Genomic DNA, 17,515 nt, shown 5'->3' on the forward strand with positions numbered 1-17,515 from the left:
AAATATTAACCACAAAGTAAGCGTCTTTGTGTTGCAAGGTTCATAATCTGTGGCAATTTTCATCCCCGCAGACTTGAGGTGCCTTGTGAGTTTTGAAGTTTGCAAGCAGGGAGAAATTCGCCACTTAAGGCCTGCTGGTCTTGCTCTGTTGATTTTCAAAGAGAAACCAGCATCGTTGGGACCTGGCTGGGACCTGAAACTGGTGCAGGATCCACAGGGCACAATGTTTTGCCTACAGCTCTGTTTCCTTGCCATTATGTTTTTTGGTAGGATACATATATATATATATATAGGATATATATATGTATCCTACCAAAAACCATAATGGATATATATATATATATATATATATTACTTTTTAAAAGTCACTTCAAAGTGACTTTAAAGTCTTTCTAAAGTCACTCTCCCATGTGGTGTTTGTTTTTGGAAACAAACAAACAAAATAACCTTGGATTTGCCACATTAAAAAGAAGAAAGAAACTGGTGACTTGTATTTTAAAAAGAAAAACTAAATGGCCGTTCACCCCAGGGTGTAGAGAGTTGGGTGTGAAAGGTGTAGGAGATGGCGACTGAAGCCTCGTGGTTTGACCCTGAGAAGGCTGCAGTTTTCAAACTGGTGTCAGAAACTGCCCAGCTTGCTGGAGACAGCAAGATACGGTTAGAGCAGTGCTGGGCAGCTGGTTCCCTCTGGGAAAAAGGAATCCTGAATTGGTAAAGATCTTAAAATGCATGATCAGTTTAGTGAAGTTTGGCATTTCATAAACCACAGGTGTCCCATGTGTGATCAAACTTGTAATAAATGCGGCTCACATACCAAAACCGTGGACGCCTGGTACAATTCCAAAGCGATGTGAACCAAATCAGGTTAAGGAGCATGACCATGCTGTGGACGCTGTGTCCCTGACACGTCTTCAGCTAAATCAGATTGCTTCCCATGTGCTTCTTTTGAAACAAACCGTATCAGTTGTAATGGAAGCACGTCCTTAGTGTTTGTACAATGAATAAACTTTGAACCTTACAGCCAGTTTCTGGTATGAAAGGGGAATAATACTTTCCTCTTATGGTTTTAAAACTAAATACCTGGATGGTGCTTTGAAGATGCTCCAAAGAAGGTTTTTTAGACCAAGAAACTACTGGGCATCTGATCAAGAAGGAAATGAGAGAGAGAGATTAGAGGAGAATCTTGATTAACTGAGACAGGCTAACAGAGCAACCTGGGAAATTGGCATTTGTGCTCGATCTTAACGAGGCAGTTAGTCCAGGAAAAAGATCATCGTGGCCCAGCGGGCCTGTTACTCGGTGGTGTTGTCTTACACGTCTCTTTCTCCAGTGAGATCCAGGCAAGCTTCCAGCCACTGTGTTTTCTCAGGTGAACACGAGGCTGAGTACGGGATGCAGCAGGAGCAGCAAGGAGCGTTCTCTCTGGCTGGAGCCGGTTCGTGTAACCTGTTGTTAAGACACTTCACGTGAGCAACCTCTCGTGTGCCATCTCCCATCCCTTCTCCCTCTCTGAAACTTCTTCCTGGGTGTGACTTGGCCTGTGGCATCATACTCAACCGAGTGCCTAACACCAACCACACACAAACCTATCCTGGGACTTATCTGAAGGATTAGTTCGTACTCTGGTTTACCTGTCAATGAAAGCTGCTCAGTGCTGTCTCCATAGTTTCCCTAAAGATGTCTCTTCCCTTAATTAGTAGCCAAGCACTGATAGGCAGGCTTTGGGCTAACCTTGGCAGACCTCCACCATGGTGCTGCATAGCAGTTCTTCCTCCAGCTGCTTTGGAGTTGCATTGATCTGACACATAAGTGCTAAGATACATTGAACAGAATTCTCTCTCTCTCTCTTTTTAAGAAAAACACAGATAAACAGGAATCAGGACTTCTGTTGGCTTCAGTAATGTTTTGAAAGATACTGCCCTTTTTGTGGTCTTGCATGACATTTAGTTACGTTTTCCAGTAAATAATCTGTAGGTGATGGATTGTGGTGTTTCCTGGACAGAACAGTAGGTCTCCACAGCTCTTGACGCTTTTCCTTTCCCTGAAAGCAGGCTGAATGAGCTGGTTTCGAACATGCTGCTTTATGAGCTGCTGTAGTCTTCGCTTACAAGGGAGTTCTGGGACACCTCAGAAACAGCAACACGTAATTTTTCATATTTGTGTGCTTCAAAATGAAAAACTGAGGAAGGCCTCTTGCATGTAAACACGGCAGCACGAAGGGAGTAACGGATGGTTCTCTTTGCGCGCTGGGAGTTGGCTCCACGTAGGTGGTGTTTTCTTACAGGCCTTTGAAACAACAGGAGTTTGGAGGGAGGGGAGAGCAGAAGCAAGGAAGCAGACTTCTGAGCTTTAGGCTTTCTGGTACTTCTGTTAATTTTGAACGTCTGAGCCTTGGTTTATCTGGAACACAGAGCTGTTACTTGTTGACTTTTCATCATACAGAATCGTGTTTCTTGAACTGTTTTCTCCATACTGCTGTATGCTCCAGCTTTGTAAGTCTATAAAGAAAATGCTTTAGTATCGACCACTATTGACAGTTTCTAACCTAAACCTACGGTTTTGCAACCCAGGCTGAGCATGATTAAATTAATACTACAAAGTCTGATTTTACAACCTGAGTCGTGCCTGAGGGAAGATGTGTGGTCCAATTTAAAACCTGGCGATGTTAAGACTGGAATTTATTTTGTTTGTACTTAAAACATTTGAGCCGTGTAATATCCCAAGCAGGTCATGAAGATCTGCTGGTAGAAACAATTTTCTGGGGTCTTGTGTTAGTCCTCAGCAGCTGCAAAAGGTTAAAAAGAAGTTTGTGCTGCAGATGATACTCGGACATTCAGGTTTCAGTGGTGTGAGTAAAACCCGCTGGGTATCGGTGACAGTTGTGATTAGGGGCCTCATTGCAGGCTCAGTGATGGTATTCACGAGTCCGGCTCTTTCTTAAATCCAGGCAGAGCGTTGGGAAGCTTCTGTTTGAGGCGATCCAGTTCCAGACTGAGGCAGTTGTGGAAAGCCTTGCAGCCTGTTGAGAAGTGCCTGCATGTACTAATGTGTGGGAATGAGTAGGCTTTGTAAAAGGACCACGTATAATCAGCACATTTGTGAACTCTATCTAGCATAGAATGTTTGTTGGGTTTCTTGGAGAGAAGGTGCTGAAGGGAGGACAAGGTAAAGGTGATGCACGTGCTCTTGCTGGAAGGCCTGCCTCGGCCTCCCATGCCTGCCCTGCGTGCTTTTCCTCCAAGGCCTGGCTCCGTCACCTCCCCATCCCTCCGTGTTTGATCCCCGTCCCCTAACCCCTCCTCTCAGAAGCTGCTCTAAGCTGATGTGGTGCAGCCCTGACCCGGGGACCTTGGTTTATCCTGGAGTAAAGCAAAGATACAAACTCTGTTCTGTCCGCACTGCTTAGCACCGATAGCTTTCCTCCCCAGGTGGTTAACGCGGTTTGTCAAACCAGTCTTACATTGAAGGTATTTTCTGCCTCAGTGTTACTGAACTATAACTCTCTTTAGAGTTTCTTTTTCTCTTAAAAAATGAACTTATCCTTCAGTGTCAGAATCCTGTTCCTCCCCCCTAGATAAACGACCAAAATGGCAAACCACCCAGCTGAAAAAAAACACCACAGCCTAAGAGTATATTCTGGGTTGACCTTCGTATTGTCTGTCAAAGGCCCAATGAAGGTACGGCAGGGAGCGTGCCAGGCCTGGCTTTAGCAGCCTAGGAGTAAGGCAGCCTGTGCTTGGAATTAAGCAAATTAGTGGCCTCAAGTATTTTTGGCTAGCTCAGGGCCAAGTGCATAGTATCAACTGGATTTATGGTGTTTGCTGTCAGGGTAGGGTGGTTTCAAGTCTTAACATGGTATTCCTGCAGAAGGAAGAGGACAAACATGTTGCTTCATCTGTGATAAAGTCGGGTTACAGGCTATCCAGCAAGACTGTTCCTTCATGCCATTATGTTTTCCTTGAGTATTATCAAGTTCTGTGAAAACCTGCAGCCTCACGCCCAAGCATAAATGAAGGACACAGAATCATACCTTTAAATACCTTCAATGCCTTCCTGCAATTCTTTCATGGTCGTTTCTTTCTTATCTACAGGTCATTTTTACATGGTGAGGTTCAAAAGCAATCTTGCAAACGTAAGGGTTTGAAGACAAGAATACTTAGCTAAGAACCAGGATCTAAGACATCCCTTTGGGCACCAGCTGTGAGAATTAGTCCAGGTTGCTTCATTAAATCAACCCAAGGGACATATCTTGCCGGCTTCCTTTGAATTGAAGGGTATTCCAGTGGAAAAAGGAGATGGCAGGGAAATGTGCAAGAGAAGTAGCTACACAGTAAACTAACTGGTCTCTGTAAATACTGGTTTTAGTTTATTCTCCTACTGTATATGTAGTCTTTAAAAGGATATTCATGTCACAGGCACCCTCTTTCTAATGGTGACATTACACGTGTGGAAATGCAGCAGGACCGTCTTTTCCCTGCTGGAGAACTCTTTGCGATGGTTCCTGCGCATCTGTGGCTTGTGAATACATTGTGAGGGTGTAAGTGTGTATCGTACTGCCATCATGAAGCTTTCCTTGATTTCTCCTTGCAGATGGCCTTCCTTCCTGGTCATAAAGTCCCTCCAGTCGCAGGTTACTGCTTAGAGGGAAGTATGACAAGGCTCAACCCAAGTTCTAGGCAGTAACCAGTGGCAGTCCCGGTAACTGAGCTGTAGTAAGCTATGGCAGGCATTCCTCTCTTGTAGAAGGCAAATCAAGGTCTCTCCCTACTACTGCAGTGTTGAAGATGTGAACCATGAGTCATTCTGAAGATAGGTTTAATGTACAGATCAGTAAAGAGCCCATAAAGAGAGAAATACAAAGAATTATTCTTTCTTTGGGGAAAGCACTGACGCGTGAAACACCATTCCAGGAAAAATGTGCATCCCAACCTCATAGCAAAAATCAAGCACTTATCTTAGGGGCGCAGGTGGAAGATTTTTTGAAGTGTGCTAAGAGCCATAATGTGAGGTCAATTTCCTTTGGATGGGATCCAGATGAGTTTCAGCAGCAAACTTAACACACTCATCTGCAAAGTTGGGCTTGTCTTGACTTCACAGACCCTTAAAAACCTGCTCTTTAACCAAGGAAATCTGGCATTAAAAAAAACCAACATCTCCTTGTGTGTATGTGATAATGCACAGTGAGTATTGCTTACTGCACGTGTCCCTCACCATGAAATACATCTTCTGTTTCTGGTTAGCTGGAATTTATAACTAGAAGTGTATGGATTTGCAGCTGTTTGACCACACAGCCTAAAAAAGCCAAAGTGCTGACCCACTGTCCTACCTCAAATGTCCGTACTGAGCCCCCACCCCAGGAATATTGGTTGGGTACAACAAACGCTTTAGAAAATGGAGAAGAAATGTCACAATATGCTGTGGAGGTAAATGCACTTTATGGGATTCTGGAATGCCCTTTGTCGGCTTTTATAAACACAAGCAGAGGGTTATTTCATGATGCAGCTCTGCCAGTAGCTTTTTGCATTGGATTTTGCAGGATTTTCAGGGGAAAAAAAAAAACTGAACTAGGATCAGATATAATGGGAGTTGAGAAAGGAGGTGTTTTTGTAGTTGTCAGTGCTTCTAGCTGAAGTCACAAATGCACGCTTCCAGAAGATGTGTGGAATACCAGAGAATGTAGTGCCACAGCACCAAGGAACACTGTGGCTCTGAATAAGCAGTGCCAGCACATCGTGTGGAAAGAGCGTTTTTCCAAATGAGAGCTATCTTCTTGCAGCAGTCTGCTTTTACTGTCCCTCAGGCTCCCGTTCTGCAGGTGACAGCTACCTGTGATGCAGCAGCTTGTTGGTATACTCACATCAGAGCAGCTCCTTTGGGCACAGTGCCATGCTGCTGTCACGACTGTTCACAGGTGTACGGAGAGACTGTCACTCTCCCACATGATTTGCAATCTAAACTTACAAAAGGACAATGGAGACGGAATGGCTCAGTCTCAAGTTTCTTAACCATTCAAAACTTTCCTAGTAACGTGAAAACAGTGACTGAATCAAATGCACTTTCTAAAAAACAATCTTTTGCTTTAATAAACAACAACAAAAAAGGTTAAGTTGATGGGAAGGAAGGCAGGAGGAGCACTATAAACAGGAATAAATATAATATAAATACAAATGTATTATAATTTTTTAAAATATAAATACAGGATTTTGTATAAACCAACTTCTTTCAGGTTTCTATAGCTGTTCATCAGCAGTAGAGGTAACCCTTCTTTTCTTTTTAATCTCTTGCAGGAAGTCCAAGGGAAAGCCAAACGGTAAAAAGCCAGCACCGGAAGAGAAGAAGCTTTACCTAGAGCCAGAATACACAAAATCCAGAATTACTGACTTCGAATTTAAGGAGCTAGTGATGTTACCACGAGAAATAGACCTCAACGAGTGGCTAGCCAGCAACAGTGAGTATTGCGATCGTTTATCTCTGAGGTTGCTGTCCACGCCCAAGAAGGCACTCATTCACTGTTTCTTTTTACTGATTTCAGTGCTTAGAAAAACACGCAATGACTATTTATGCGTACTGCATAATGCATGCCATTATACCTTGCATAGTAATTAAGCTGTCTTAACATACAAACCAGCTGTGCTCAGCAGCAGGGGATGCTTGATGCGTTTCTTCCTTCCAACTCACCCACAGTGGCACTGAGGGCATTAGGGCTTCTGATGCTCTTTTGAGGACCATTGCTTCGTCTTTGACTGCTCTGCTAAACCTGCTGGTTCAGCAGGTTTCTGACTCAAGCTATTGGCTTTCCAAAAACACTGTAAAAATGCTTCTTTAGTAAAACTTATATGCAAGGCAGTTATGCTTAAAACCAGACGTTTTGATGTCTTTTGGTTAGATTTCTGTTCTCCATTCCTTCCAAGCTTTGGAGGAATTAACTGTGAATTTAAACCATAGTCAGGCCGGAACTCAAAGAAGTGACTGAGTACTGTGACTGAATGCTGTATCTGTGCATCTCAGTTCTGACGTACGATACTTTTATGTGCTGCTGCTTCATCTGCCAGTTCTAACCTGCAGCCTCGACCCAGTCTTGTTTGTATTTTCAACAGTATGTGGTAGTAGCAAGAAAGTTCTTTAAACTGCACCAGGAAAGTTTATAGAGGCTCATTAAGAAAACTGAGGTGCCCCAGAGGAGTAGCAAAATGTTAAATATCTTAGGAGATTTTTAAAAAGTAGAATTGTACTAGTTTTCATGCTTTTTTTTTTTTTAAGATATATCATTAGGATTGTTAATGTTGTTTTGTAGCCACTGTGCATTTTATGTCTGACTTCAAAATAATGTAGCAAATCGTTTGCCTTCAGCTTGGAGTAGAGTATTCTGCTGTAAAGGTAAGGCTGATGATGACAGAGACACTTCCCAGTCTTGCTGCTTAGTGAGTAATAACAGCTGATGCATCATGGCGCTTTCATCTTAAATCAAAACAAGAGCTTTCATTCTCTGTACCTCTTTGTTTTGCAGTTCATCATTAGACTCGTTTAACTAAATCATGTTTAAATATATACGCAAGCTCCAAGACACTGAGGTCACTTCACTTGATCTATTTAAATAATTGTCTGGTGGACAAGCAGTGTTTGAAAGTACTTTACTTCTGAATTTCTTTTCCTTTGTGTTTATTTTTCAGCAACAACTTTCTTTCATCACATCAACTTACAATATAGTACAATCTCAGAATTCTGTACAGGAGAGTCGTGTCAGACCATGGCAGTGTGCAATACGTAAGTCAGTATTTACTATTACGGGCTTTCCGTGAAGTCTTGAGTGTGGCCTGGGGGAGAATTTTGGTGTTAGTTGGCACTGGGCAAGCACATCTCTTCAATCAATCAGGATGTGGAAGCTGTGTATCCTTTTCCCTCCCCTCAGTAGCGAAGTGTGGTGGCAATGTGTTTTTGTGAAGGAGTAGGAGGACCAGATCTTTGACTGTTCTGAGCTGGTTTTATAAGGTCAGATCAGAGAGGCAAATTGCCATGTGTTTAGCTTGGAGGGAGGAGAAGCAGAAAAAAGGCAAAACTGTCCTTACTGGTACCACTGCTGGGATTCCAGAGGAGGCAGGGAAGGATAAATGAATTGTGAAAACCTCAGTGGGTGCTTTTGATATCCAGAGTACTGACAGAGCACCAGGCTGCTGATGGATAACCTCGAGCCTGACGTGAGCTGCTGGCTTTCTGCCTGAGCCCCTGGGCACAGAGGGCACAAGTGGCAGCTTTGCAAAGAGCACAGAAAACGTTTTGGTTTGGCGCTCTCCCTGTGTAGGGCTTAGTGGACTTTTTAAACATTGACTAACTGTCACTTATGAAAGAAGGCTTTGTAGTTTTGCTGTACATGGTGAATATAAGAAAAAGTTACCATAAACTCCTGCTCTTGATTAGCACAGTCCAACATGATGGAAAATGAGATCCACTTGAGTATGAATAAGCCTGTTGTGTTTTTTTTTCCAGCACATGTGTTGATAGTCCCATTCTTCCCTCCTCTTGCATTTCCTGGGATTAATTTTGTTAAGATGGATTTTAAAACAGAAGACTGAGCTGTTAATGTTATAGTACATCAAACAGGCATCCTAGGAAATGTATGGAACAGAACCAGAGCTTTGTATTGTATCTAATGATAATTACTTAGTGCTTAAAAGGAATCCTTGCTTAATGTGCTAGGCTATCTAGTACACTTGAAATTAATATCAGGGGCCTTCTTTGAGAATGCTCTGAAGAATGCAAAGTGTACAGAGGATATTTTTGCATGTAAAAGTTGGAAAGATAACTGTCAGTAGAGAATTAAAGGCTGTGCTAGGGGCTTTGAAAGCAGGCTGGAACAGAAAGTAATAAATCTCTGCTGGACTCAGATTTTATCAAAAGTAGACAGTATGTCTCTAAATGAGAAATGGTGATCAGTAAAATGAGTGTTTTGTTGACTCTTGCTCCCAAGCTTTCTCATGTTTTAATTCCTGATGTAGCACTGGCTGTCCAAAGGACTGAGCTTAACTGTTGATTGGCTTGTCTGATGGGAAATGTTGGCTAAAAGGAGATGGTGAGAGGCTAGTCAGCGTTGCTCCATTCTGCTGTATTGACTCTTAAACAAGAGTTCTCTGTAAGCAGCTTGTGCTGCAGAATAAAGAAAGGAAGTGTCTGTAGGTGGCTCCAGCTGCAGTCTGTATTTTTAGTGGTGAGGACCAATAGCTGAATGTTCCTATCCTTTGTTTTGGAAAACTGAAAATTGCACTACTTGGGAATAACAGGAAACATGGCTACACTTGTGTGAAACGCTTGAAATGGTTTGTGTTTAACTAAATCAGAACAACTTCAGTTATCTTCCTGTACTTGGGGGGCTGATGACTGATTCATGTTGCATATTTCATTCTGCTGTTCATCTAGCTCTATGCCTCAGTGCAGTTCAGTTTTGAAGACCCTGTTCATAATTGTGTTCTCCAAATATCTCCAATGACAATTCTGGATATTCCTTATCTTTATGTTCTGCCTTTCCTCATTCTTCTTTTTTGGAAGAGAGATGCCTAAACACGGAGAACTGCCTCAAAGATGCATGCTTGTTTATGTCCAACTGTGACTATTACAAAGCTATACGTTCCCCCTGACTTTTTAATTTTAAAATCTTGTCCTAATGAAGTAAGGTTAAATGGGTGCTTGTTGTGTAGGAGAAACACCAGTTGATGTGATTTGTCCTGCCTCTGACCTGTCTGTAGTACATGAAGAACATCACCTAAGCATTAGAGTCAGTTGCTTATTAGCCTGAGAAGACAGCCCTGGTCTGACCTTCTGTGACTGTGATGTGTGTGCGTTCAGCAGCAGCAGCTACCTGTGTTAGGTTGCCACAGCATGCCAGTATTTTGGAATAAGGGTGATGTTGGCTGTTTTTTGCAGTGTTGATTTCTTTAGCTCAGTGTGAAGTTCTGCATTTGTTCCTCCTATGTGCTTTCCTTGCCCAGTTCCCCGAGGCGTGTTTTGGATCACACCCTTCTGGTCGTACCTAAGGAAGGCTTTCTGTATTTATGGCTGGGATGTTGAATTAACAATGCAGAACAGGTTGCTTGTCTAGTTCCTTTGCATTCAAACTCACTGCAAATACTCAATCCTAAGTTCAGAGGACTTACTGGCAAAATAAACACAAGTTGCAATTTAACATTCGAGGTAAGGTTTTAACATCTCAGAAGTTCCAGCCAAGTGACAAACTGCAGACAGATGCAGCTTTCAGCTCTCTGTCAGATATATGAGATAACACAGCCATCTGCACACAGTGAGAAAGAGAATTTCTGCCTAGGGTCACAAAGAGACATCTGACCAAAGCTTAGTCTCCTTGTAGGACAGATGGAAGCATTTGCTGGCAAGGTGGGATAATGCCAAGAAAAATAAGGGAATGGCCACTTATCTTTGAAATTTAGGGAGGGTCACCCAAATGTAACTTGGGAAGTCACTTAATTTTGTTCATTAATAAGTTTATCGCTTGCTGTAAAGCAGGTACTATATACATTATAGATTATTATTATTAGGCAAGCTAAGGTTCCCCACCATGGCCTGTAAACTGGTTCTCTATAGCTGACATTGGGGCAAAATTTCTAAAAAGTGCTGAAGAGAGTGGATAACTAAGAGCCTGTGTGAGTGCTGTTCACTAGGTTGAGATTACAAAACTCTCCAGGCAGAAATTAAGAAGTGATACAAATTTCTAAGCAGCCTACAGATAAGAGTGAGAAGTCTCATTTTGGTCCATTAACACCCCTTAAGGAATAAGGAATAAATTCCTTATTACTCATTTTTTTCCCTAATCTTGCAATCTATCTCCTGTCTGTGTTATCCTTAGTATCCCTGACTACAGAAGTTCTTTGCAACTCAAACTTGCATGTTCTGTAGTGTCTTATTCTTCAGTTCCCTGAGCTTCTACACAGTGGCTCTTTTTTCCTTTTTTTTTTTTTTTCCATCTAAATGTTGTTTTGCCCCGTCAAACCATCAAAGCTATTCCAAGTTGCTGCCAAGCACTGTATTACAGCCCTTGCACTTTATACAATTTGCTATCCTTCCTTCTTCATAACCTGTCTTCTGGCATTTATAGCAGGACTGTCTCACCCTCCTTTCCAGACATCGTACCTCTAGTGCATTTGCCTCTCCTTCCTTACAGAAGCTTTTCCTATATACTAAAGTAGCCTCTGGTCTGCCATGGCTTCTCTGTGTGCAGTAACAGCTGTATGGTCCTCCTTAAACTCACCAGCACAAAACCAGAATGTTTTGTAGGGAAAGGGATAAAATATGTACACATATTAAGACATGGCACTGTGACTGACTCCATATTTGTTTTACTTTGTTATTTGTATAACAGGCTTTTCTACGTTAAACCCATTAGTAATTGTTCCCTGGGACTTAGAATGGGAGCTGCAAACTCCTTGTGCTCTCCATACTGGGAAAGTTTAAGTTGCCAAAATTTTACATATGGAGTGGAATCAAAATCTGTATCATGTAAGCACTTTTCGAGAAGTGCCTTTAAGTGTCTGTCTTCATGTCCTGTTTGCTCCCCATCCCTTGCCTAATATGGGGCTGTGCTGTCACAGAGCCAGTGGTGGAATGCACTCAGACTTCTGTGCCCAGCTGAGCCCCTCGATGGCCCCAACCTGGAGATAACTCCAGCGCGGTGGGAGCTGCTCCCTGCCTGAGATGTTTGTGGCACGCCAGGGGCTCCTTCCTTTCTTTCTTCAAGACACGTGAAGACTTTGTTCACAGAGCTTGAAACACAGGGAAGACAAATGATTCTTATCAAACAGGACAATCCCTGTAGTTATCCCCTTACTCTTAATGATTTTTCTGAATTCCCATTTTGCATAATCAGCTTAACTGTTAAGGAAAGGCAAAAGGGATGTACAGTGGGATGTTGTAGCAGATTTATTCACTTACATTTTTGTGTAAGTGAACTTGCACAGTTGCCAAATTGTTTCTTTTAACTAAAATCCAATTATCCAGATTTGGGTTTGTGCCTAAGGGCAACTCCAAACTGTTCTGTTTTGTAGCTGAGGATTTCTGCAGCATGTAGGAACTGCTGAGGAGCAGACAGTCCAGTCTGCTGCTGCTCTGGTCTTAAGACCCAAAATAAGTCAAGAGTTGCCTAGAACTGCCTTCCTCCAGCTTAACACAGGGCTAGACAAAGGAGGGACCATGGCTTGGGTTTGCACACCACATTGTGCAATTCCCTACATGTGGATTGTATAAAGGAAGTGAGCAGCAATGAGCAGAGCCCACCCCTAAGGCCCTAAATTCTAGTGTTGATGCCTGGCATAGCTCTGCAAAGACCTTTTAACTCCTGCTGTTTCCATTCACTTACCTTTTTGTGCCCTTTTGCAGGCCGTCCTGCTACCTCCAGTAAACAATGGAGTGACCAAGCACCACATGCTGAAAATGCACTGAAAGACAAATTCTAAACCTTAGGTGTCTGCAGAACTAGTTTTCAATTGTCTTTCCTCTCTTTAAAGTCTGAGCTGACTTCTGTACTGTTTCCTCTTGTCTTCATATGGCTTGGGGCATGAACTGTTCCTTACTGTCTTCACATCACCCCCCTCAGGTCCCTGAAGAATCTTTCCGGGCAATGAAAACAAGCTGTCAATTAGAACTTTTCAGTTGCTACATACCATTTTTCTTCAGTTGCTTCAGGACTATTCTGCTGGTCAGTATACGTAAAACTCCACTTCCCAAGTGGCACCTGTCGGTCCTTCTAGTTTAACAGTCTAGTCCTGTTAGATACAGAAAAAAACCAACATTGAATCTTTATTTCCTTGCCAAAAAAAAGTGTCCAAAAGTGGCTAAACTTCCCACTGAAGAAAGAAAAATGTTATCAAGCAACTGAGAAGTCCAATACAATGGATTTCTTATCAGTCTCATAATGGCCAGCACCTGGAGCTTACACTGTTTGAAGGAAGAGTTCAGGAATTGGAACTCAGATAACTCTAATGTGACATAGACCAAAAAAAAAAAGTTTTTCAGATAAAGAAATCAGCAAAACCATTTCTTACAGTGGATAGCTGCTCTTGGTAACAGCAGTGTGCTTTCTGAGAATCACAGAATGGCTTAGGACATCCACAGCTTCTCTGGGCAGCCTGTTGCAGTGCCTCACCACCCTCAAATTAAGCATCCTTTAATTAACCATGATTTAAAGAAACAAAAAAAGAAAGGAACAAAAGTTTGAGTTCTTTTACAGCCTTCAGATTCCTCTCTCAGGTGACTGCAATAGTTATTAGGGAATGTTTCTGTTTTATTTCAGTGGCTGCAGCTGATCAAGATGATGATTACAGTTGCTTTTGAAAAGCCTCACAATATGCTAATTTTTCCTGTTCCTTTAAAATCCAACAGGATTATTCCCTGGTGGCAGTGTAAAATGTAAATTCCACTCGTTTAGGGTGTTTGGAAACAAAGGAGCAGGCTTTTGAGGCACATATAGGTAGGGATGTCCAAAAGGGCCATGAAAACATTCCCCAGATAGGATTTTGGAACAGGTTTTGTACTGTTCAAAAACACTACAAGTATCTCAGAGCACCAGCTTTGAAAAAGCTGGTGTTTTGGAGCCACCTTCTGTCTATTTAATAATACTACACTACAAGACTAATTTTTGTTTGATGATGTATGATGTTAAACATTAGAAGTTTTATCACTTTTTAAAAGGCAGCAGTGCTACAATAGTTATATAATGCCTTCCTGTACAGTTTTATGGACTGTAAACCCTCAGTCTGTCACGGATAGGTAGCTGTCACTGCCCCTCCTGGGAGACTTCAGCAGCCTTTCTGTGCTTGGTATTACTTGGCAGTGGCAAGTGATGATCTATTTCAGTAATGTTGCAGTTGTTGTTTTATATTATTTAGACACTAACCTCTTAGGAGTTGAGCTGAGGATCCGAGGTACAACATGGTGACGCTGTCGATTCTCTCCACAGACAGTACTACTGGTATGATGAGCGGGGAAAGAAGATCAAGTGCACTGCTCCTCAGTATGTTGACTTCGTCATGAGTTCTGTGCAGAAACTAGTGACAGATGAGGACGTCTTTCCAACAAAATACGGTAGGCTTACCTTTGGGCAGGTGCTTCCTGGGGCTTTTTGCAGATGCCATAAGTAAGGTGGAAGTTGGCATATATGCATTCAGCATACATATTAATACCAGACAACTTCACACTTGTTTTTCGAAGGGAGATTTTAATTTTGGTTCATTTGTACAGTAACAAAGACTTGTGCTGTTGGCATAGGAACTGGGGTGAAAGACTCCCCATCCTGTCCCCTTGGCTTACATTTCATCAGGACATCTTTTTCTTGAAGTGCTTCAAGATCGTCTAGGAAAAAGCCTGTATTCAGAGAGGAGAAAAACTGTCAGTATGTGGGTTTTTAACATGGTGCGTTGCTAGTAAAATTTAGCCTTGTTGGTTTTTTATTATATCCTTTAGAGCCCTAATGTATTAAGGGGGAAATAAATTGCATTGTCAGGAATGTGGCTAGTCTTCCTTGCCTAACAGATTGTTTAGAATCTCCTTTCCCCTCCAGAAATTAAATAAGAACATGATTTTTAAGGACTGAAAAGAAACAAAAGTAATTTTAACTCAATTTATAACTTAACAAGATAGCTACTTGCAATGCCTTTGATTAAGGGGAAAAACACAGAGACTTGTTGAGCAGAAGTTATTGTAGATAGGCTTAATCTGGACTAAAAGCATCTGGCTTCTTGAGTCCCTTCACCAGATAGCTGGGGAACTAGGATGTTACAGTATCATGCATGTTCAGCAGACAGCATTTACCTATAAGCATCTGGGAGGAGGCAATGCCCAGTAAGCCAGGCGTAGTTTGAGTTTTTGTTGTTATTTTTGTTATTATTGTTTTAAATATGCTAATTCAAAAGGCAACAAGGCCTTTCATGTAAGTCACTGTGTCCAGGGTGTACTGTAGACCAGTAACATACTTCCTGTTGTGCATCACGCTTAGGATGGCAGGTTTTTCTTTTTTGCTTGCCTCAGTTTCACTTTCAGCATCACCAGCAGTGGTTGTCCAACCGTTGTCTTTTACAATGAGGGCAGAGTAATGCTCCAGCAAGAATCACAGAATTGTAGGGGTTGGAAGGGACCTCGAGAGATCATCGGGTCCAACCCCCCTGCCAAAGCAGGTTCCCTAGAGCAAATTGCACAGGTAGGCAAGCATCATTTGGATCACACCTGAGAGAAGGCAGCCAGTATTTCCTTCCATTTCTTTGGCCATTTGATAGAATTTCAATAATGAAATGAGGGAAGTCTGCCAAGTACTTTAGTTTCCATTTCGTGATCTGTTAAATGGTCTCATAACTATTATGCACTTTCAGCAGAAAGATCTGTTCCTCCTGGACAAACTAGATAAGAACCCAGAAGAACCTCTCATTATTTTTATAGCCAGTATCAAAAAAATTGTGGTTTAAAGAATGATTACATTTTCTTCCTGATTTTTGAACCATAGGGTTTAAAAGCTTAACTTTAAATGAAAACACTTAAAACCTTAGACTCTTCCCCTTACGTCTTGTAAAAAGAACATGTTGGGAAGATGATACAGGGCCCGTGAGTTGCCTGTGAAGTTACTGCCTTTGTTGCCCATGAGTTGCCTTTAAGGTGGGCTGGTTGCACTTACCCACAGCCTGGCCAGGACAAAATGCTGATGTGGAGCTCAAGGTGACCAGCTGGAACTGTCACGGTGTTTCTCTGTCTTCCTTTCAGGCAAGGAATTCCCAAACTCGTTTGAGTCCTTAGTGAAGAAGATCTGCAAGTACCTGTTCCACGTGCTGGCCCATATTTACTCCTCACACTTTAAGGAGACTTTGGCACTGGAGCTGCACGGACATTTAAACACGCTCTACACACACTTTATCCTATTCATCAGGGAGTTCAACCTGGTGGACCCTAAAGAGACCACCATCATGGACGACCTCACAGAGGTCCTCTGCAGCAGCAGTGGGAGCAGCAGTAACGGGAGCGGCAACGGGAGCAACAACAGCGCAGGAGCACAGAACCACGTGAAAGAGAGATGAGCCCTCCTACAGGATCTAAACTAACATTAAAAACAATATTATATATTATGTGTGTATGTGTATGTATATGTTCAGATATACATACAGACATATACAGCAATGAAAGCTGAAAGAAATTATGCTGCCACCACAGGACGTGTAGTCATATGGGACTGTATGGAGCTTTGGTTTAATGCGCCACCTGGCGAGAAGTTGCACCAATTTTATTTTATTTTCTGTCCACTCCTCCTTTTACCTATTCAGATGGATGATGAGTGCTGTTTTTAGAGAAGAGCCAAGCTTGAGAGTGGGGCCACTCTTGGCTTTTTTTTGTTTTGGTTTGGTTGTTTTGGTTTTTCTTTCTTTGGTCTTGAGTGCAAGCCCTTTGTCTTTCTAGGATGGTGGTCCTGCCATTTTAAAATTATCTATTATATTATAAGAAGTGACTTTTACTTTGAAGTGGCTTAAAATGCAGATTTGTTTGTGTTTTTTTTTGGGGGGGAGGGGGGGTGTTTTTTTGTTTGGTTTTCCATAGACTGCCCCTTACCCCCTGCCAAAAACTCCCCGTTGAGTGCATCTTGCCCTTTGCTAGCTTGGAATGGGAAGCAACTCCTGGCTTGACTAGAGTAGCAAGTAAGGGCTTGCTACGTGCTGAGAGTGGGCATGATTCTCCAGTTGTCCCATCTACCTGGTCACAACGTGTGAACATGCAAGAGGATCCACAAGCCTTTCTGCTTATCGCTCCTACAAAATATAGGCTCTCTTCTCTGCTCCCCCCACCTCCTCTTTTCCCAGGCACATCTCTATCAATAAAAAGCGTGAGATCACTGGAGTCTAAAACTTACCATGTGAAGAGCCACCACCATTTGCTTCTGTTGAATGGAGGCCCAGGGAGGGAGGAGAAGGGTATATTGAGTCCGTCACCGCCTGTGCTAGAAAGATGGCTGTTGGCATAAAATTATATTGTTGGCTTATTTTAGTTCATCTGTTCTATAATAATAAAAACAAATCTATCAGCCATAAGTTTTGGTTTTGTGTTTGCAGCGTCAAAAGTCACTGGAATCCACCCCAAGGCTTCCCTTTCACCACTGATGCAGTTAACCTTGCTGTCAGCCAGCTTTATGAACAGTTCTGAGTCTTCCACCCTGTAATCTAGCATTTATAATCAATTTGTTGCCCTTTCTGGTATTGCTAAGAACCTCCTCCCCAGGTAAACCTGCAGACCCAAGGATAAGAGACACATGGAAAGGAGCAAATTTCCTGTCTTTACATACTTAAATATTGTAAATCTAGGGGCTCCTGGATACTTTGCAGCAAAAAGTGTATCACAGTATCTGGATCAATATTGTGTCTGGACAGCAATATTACTCTTTTTCTTACTATGTCCACTGAATTCTGGCACCCCAGATTTCCAGTTGGGAAAATGCCAAATTTTGCTTGCAATTGTGCTTCTACCCAGTCTGCAGCAAACACTCTCTGGG

The 17,515-nt window shown here is 42.3% G+C and overlaps 1 protein-coding gene across 8 annotated transcripts in view; it reads left to right on the forward strand.

Moving 5' to 3' along the window:
* Nucleotides 1-17,054, forward strand: part of MOB2 (MOB kinase activator 2) — a 112,523-nt gene extending 95,469 nt beyond the window's left edge. For all 8 annotated transcript variants that reach the window (XM_080596120.1, XM_080596121.1, XM_080596119.1 and 5 more), the window contains 4 exons: nt 6,288-6,448; nt 7,671-7,764; nt 13,955-14,079; nt 15,745-17,054. In XM_080596120.1, coding sequence (XP_080452246.1) covers nt 6,288-6,448; nt 7,671-7,764; nt 13,955-14,079; nt 15,745-16,055 — 691 coding nt within the window. In that variant the 3' untranslated portion in view covers nt 16,056-17,054. The remainder of the gene's footprint in view (nt 1-6,287; nt 6,449-7,670; nt 7,765-13,954; nt 14,080-15,744) is intronic.
* The last annotated feature ends 461 nt before the right edge of the window (nt 17,055-17,515 follow it).

Source organism: Anser brachyrhynchus (assembly GCF_964034855.1).
Source record: "Anser brachyrhynchus genome assembly, chromosome: 5".
Classification (NCBI taxonomy): Eukaryota; Metazoa; Chordata; class Aves; order Anseriformes; family Anatidae; genus Anser; species Anser brachyrhynchus.